Source organism: Lagopus leucura, unplaced genomic scaffold (genome assembly GCF_019238085.1).
Source record: "Lagopus leucura isolate 7727_CA_CO unplaced genomic scaffold, USGS_WTPT01 229-1_obj-0_obj, whole genome shotgun sequence".
Lineage (NCBI taxonomy): Eukaryota > Metazoa > Chordata > Aves > Galliformes > Phasianidae > Lagopus > Lagopus leucura.
Window position 1 is genome coordinate 1 of NW_024968845.1, and position 4,518 is coordinate 4,518.

The following is a 4,518-nucleotide window of genomic DNA, read 5'->3' on the forward strand; positions in this document are numbered from 1 at the left end:
GGGTTAGGGTTAGGGTTAGGTGAGTGGCCATGAAGCCATGGGGAGGGGGAGATGAGGGCTGAGCTGTGAGTGGTGCCATGCAGTCCTGGGGAGGGGGAGCACATGGGGTGGGCTGTGAGCAGAGCCTTGCAGCCATGGGGAGGGGGAGAAAAAGAGGGGTGGGCAGTGAGCAGTGGCATGCAGCCATGAGATGGGAGGCGTGGTGAAGAGCGGGCAGCGAGGGGTGCCCTGTAGCCATGGGGGTGGGGAAGACAAGGGATGGGCTGTGAGCAGCGCCCTGCAGGTCTGGGGAAGGGGAGGAGGGGGGTGGGCTGTGAATGGAGCCCTGCAGCCGTATGGAGGGGGACCAGGAGGTCAGAGCAGTGCCCCCCACCCCCCTCCCCACTCACCCTGTGGTACTGGCGATGGCAGACCTCAGCCAGGTGCAGCCCCGTCACCACGCCGAGCCGCGCCGCCAGGCGCTGCAGCAGCAGCCCGATCACCGTGGCCAACAGCAGCACCCAGAGCAGCTGCAGGGACAGGAGGGGGGTGAAGGGCTGAGCGCCGCCCGGGGACCACGGAGTAGAAGTGGTGGAGCTCAGTGCAGCCATGGATCACAGCAGAAACGGCTGAGCTCCTCATGGATCACAGGACGCCCCACCAGCGCAGCTCTGCGCTGCTCCGCACCCCGCATCCTGCCCATCCCAACCCCAACCCCTCCTGTCCCCTTGTCCTGATCCCAAACCCTTCCACCCCAACCCTAACCCTCCTGCCCTGACCCTAAATCTTTCTACCCTGACCCCAAACCTTTCCAAACCGACCCTAAACCTTCCTGCCCTGACCCCAAACCCTCCCCAGCCTTAAACCCTTCTACCCCAACCCTGTGTCCTCCTCTCCCAAGCCTAACCTTTGGATCTTGACCCTAAATCCTCCTGCCCTGTCCCTACCCCTCCTCCTGCCCCAACCTTAAAGACTTCTTTCTTAACCCCAAATGCTGCCCTGACCCCATACTTTCCTGCCCCATCCCTAACCCCTCCTGCCCTGCCCTTAAATCTCTCCACCCCGACCCCAAATCTTTCAATCCTGATCCTAAACCCTTCTTCCCCAACCCCAAAGTCTTCTACCCTGACCCAAACCTTTCTGCCCTGACCCCAAACCCTCTTACCCTGACCCTAAATCCTCCTGCCCTGACCCCAAATTCTCCTGCCTCATCCCTAGCCCTTTCTGCCCCAACCCTAAATACTCCTGCCCTGACTCTACCTTTTCTGTCCTGACCCCAAAACTTCCTATCCTGTCCCTTCCCTTCTTGCCCAGACCCCAAACCCTTCTACCCTAACCATAAACCTGCCTGCCCTGACCCTAAATCTTTCTACCTTGACCCTAAACCTTTCCAACCTAACCCTAAACCCTCCTGCCCTGCCCTTAAACCCTTCTACCCCGACCCTAAATCTTTCTGCCCCAACCCCAAATCCTCCAGCCCTCACCCCAAACCTTCACCAACTTTAAACCCTTTTACCCCAACCCCAACTTTTCTGCTCTAACCCTAAACCCTTCTATGCTGACCCTTTTTGCTCTCACCCCAAACCTTCCTCCCGACACCCAACCTTTCTGCTCCTATCCCAAACCCTCCACCCCCAGCCCCAAACCTCTCTGCCTCGACCCAAGCCCTCCTCCCCTGACCCCAAACCTTTCTGTCCTCACCCCAAACCTCTCTGCCTTGACCCCAAAACCTCCTCCCTTGACTTCAAATCTTTTTGCACCAACCTCAAACCTTTCTGCCCTGATCCCAAACCCTCCTCCCCTGACCCCAAACCTCTCTGCCTTGACCCCAAGTCCTCCTGCCCCTGACCCCAAATCCTCCTTCCTTGAACCCAAACCTTTCTACCCTGACCCCAAACCTTTCTGCCTCGACCTCAAAACTTTCTGCCCCTGCCCCAAACCCTCCTCCCCTGACCCCCACCCCCCCACCCCTTACCCAAGTCCCCCTGTCCCCCCCCCCGCCCCCCCCCCATGCCCTCCCCCCATTCAGACCTTGAACCCCGCCACAGCTCCAGACTGCAGGTCGGACTCGATGTTGCCGGGGTCGAGGTAAGCGATGCTCATCAGGAAGCCCGGCCCGGTGAATGCCCACAGCTTTCGGAAACTGAAGCACGAGTGCTGTGCAACGAGGGGTGGCCCTCAGCCCCAGGGGCACCACAGACCCCCAGGGGCACCACGGAGCCCTGGGAGCACTGTGGACACCCAAGAACAGCGTGGACCCCTGGGAGCAGCACAGACCCCCAGGAGCAGCACGGACCCCCAGGAGTCATGAGGACCCCCAGGAGCACAGAACCACGGACCCCTGGGAGCACTGTAGACCCCCAGGACTACTGCAGACCCCCTGGAAGCAGCACAGACCCCCAGGAGCACCATGGACCTGAATGAACAGCATGGACCCCCAGGAGCCCTGCTGACCCCCAGGAGCAATGAGGACCCCCAGGAGCACAGAACCATGGACCCCCAGGAACAGCACAGACCCCTGAGAGCACCAGAGATCTCTAGGAGCTCTGTGGAGCCCTGGGAAGAGCACAGACCCCTGAGAGCAGCGCAGACCTCAGGGAGCACCATGGACCTCCAGGAGCAGCACAGACCCCCAGGAACAGCGCACACCTCTGGGGAGCCACCCCGGACCCTCAGGGTGGGGGTCCCTGCACCCTGGGAGCAGCACAGACCCCCAGGAGCAGCACAGAGCCCTGGAAGCAGTGCAGACCCTAAGGAGCACCATGGACCCAAAGGAACAGCATGGACCCCCAGGGGTACTGTAGACCCCCAGGAGCAATGAGGACCCCCAGAAACACTGTGGACCCCCGGGAGCAGTGAAGACCCCCACAAGCACCAGGGACCCTGGGAGCAGCACAGACATCCAAGAAGAGCTCAGACCCCCAGGAGCAGCGCAGATCGGACCCCCAGGAGCAGCACGGACCCCACCCTGGGTGTTGGGGGGGTTTGGGGGGCCGCGCACCCACCGTCTCATCCTCGGGGATGGGGATTTTGCTGTCGAAGTAAGTGGTGAAGTGTTCATCCTCCTCCCCCTGCAGCGGCTGCAGCGCGTTCCTGCTGCCCGACACGGAGCCGATGCTCTCGGCAGGGCCGTCCTCTGCGGGGGGGGGGGCACAGAGAGGACGGGCGGAGTGAGGGCGGCACGGAGAGCGGTGGTGGGGCGGATCGGGACCCCTAAAACCCCCCTCAACCCCCCCCCCCACCACCACCACCACTCACTGCTCTCCGCCATCGCGCTGTGAGCGGCGGAGCGGCACGGAGCGCTTTGCCATTCCGCTCTTGCATCATCGCAGCGGCAGCGCTCCGCCCGCTCCAAACCTCTTCCCTCCACCCCCCCCCCCACCTCCATCCACCGCCCAGAGATTTGCACAACGGGGTCACAGAGGAGCCGGTCCGGCTGGTCCGGCAGGGATGGGTGGGCTGCGCTCCCCCCCCGTGACTTGTGGTGCAGAGAAAAATAGGGCAGAGCTGTGGGGCAGAGATGTGGGACAGACACGGGACAGAGACATGAGGCAGAGAGAAACAGGGCAGAGCTGTGGGACAGATATATGGAGCAGAAACGTGGGGCAGAGCTGTGGAGCAGACTTGGGGTAGAGAGAGACATGGGGCAGAGACATGGGGCAGAGATGTGGGGCAGAGATGTGGGGCAAAGAGAGCTGTGGGGCAGAGAGAAACAGGGCAGAGCTGTGGGACAGATATGTGGGGCAGAGCTGTGGGGCAGAGATATGGGGCAGAGATGGGACAGAGACGTGAGGCAGATAGAAACAGGGCAGAGCTGTGGGACAGATATATGGAGCAGAAACGTGGGGCAGAGCTGTGGGGCAGACGTGGGGTAGAGAGAGACATAGGGCAGAGACATGGGCAGAGATGTGGGGCAAAGAGAGCTGTGGGGCAGAACTGTAGGGCAGAGAAAACAGGGCAGAACTGTGGGGCAGAGCTGTGGGGCAGATACATGGGGCAGAGACGTGGGGCAGAGCTGTGTGCAGTACTGTGGGGCAGAGCCCCATTTCTCCCCCCTGGACGATCTCAGGCTGAGCTCCACTCACCGCCAGATGCTCTGAGGTTGCTATAGGGCGGCCCCATGGCTGAGCGCTGCTCTGGGCCCGGGACAGGCTCTAAAGGGGTTCCGTTGGCTGCAGTGAGAGGGGGAAGATGGGTTATGGGGCAGCGGGGGGAGGAGGGGGGTTATGGGGCAGTGAGGGGCGGGGAGCAGCACCTGGCTGTGGCACGAGGTTGTGAAAGCAGGGCTGCAATTTGCTGCCGTGCAAAACACCGCACCCTTATGGGGCACGTGGGGCTGTGCCAGGAGGGCAGCGCCGCAGCGGGAGACCAACGCTGCCAACAACAGTACGATCAACACCGCCAACACCGCGACCAACACTGCAACCAACGCTGCAACCAACACTGCCAACACCACAACCAACACTGCAACCAACACTGCCAACACTGCCAGCAACACCGCCAACACCACAACCAACACTGCAACCAACACTGCCAACA

At 61.8% G+C, this 4,518-nt stretch overlaps 1 protein-coding gene across 1 annotated transcript in view; it reads right to left on the minus strand.

Annotated features, from left to right (window-relative positions):
* Positions 1-389: 389 nt before the first annotated feature.
* LOC122193889 (natural resistance-associated macrophage protein 2-like) overlaps positions 390-4,518 on the minus strand; it is a gene marked incomplete at its 3' end in the record, with an annotated part of 8,711 nt that continues 4,582 nt past the window's right edge. The window contains exons 2-5 of the mRNA XM_042894789.1: positions 4,065-4,151; positions 2,985-3,115; positions 2,011-2,136; positions 390-509 (exon numbers count right to left, since the gene is read on the minus strand). Of these exons, the coding sequence (XP_042750723.1) occupies positions 390-509; positions 2,011-2,136; positions 2,985-3,115; positions 4,065-4,151 (464 nt within the window). The remainder of the gene's footprint in view (positions 510-2,010; positions 2,137-2,984; positions 3,116-4,064; positions 4,152-4,518) is intronic.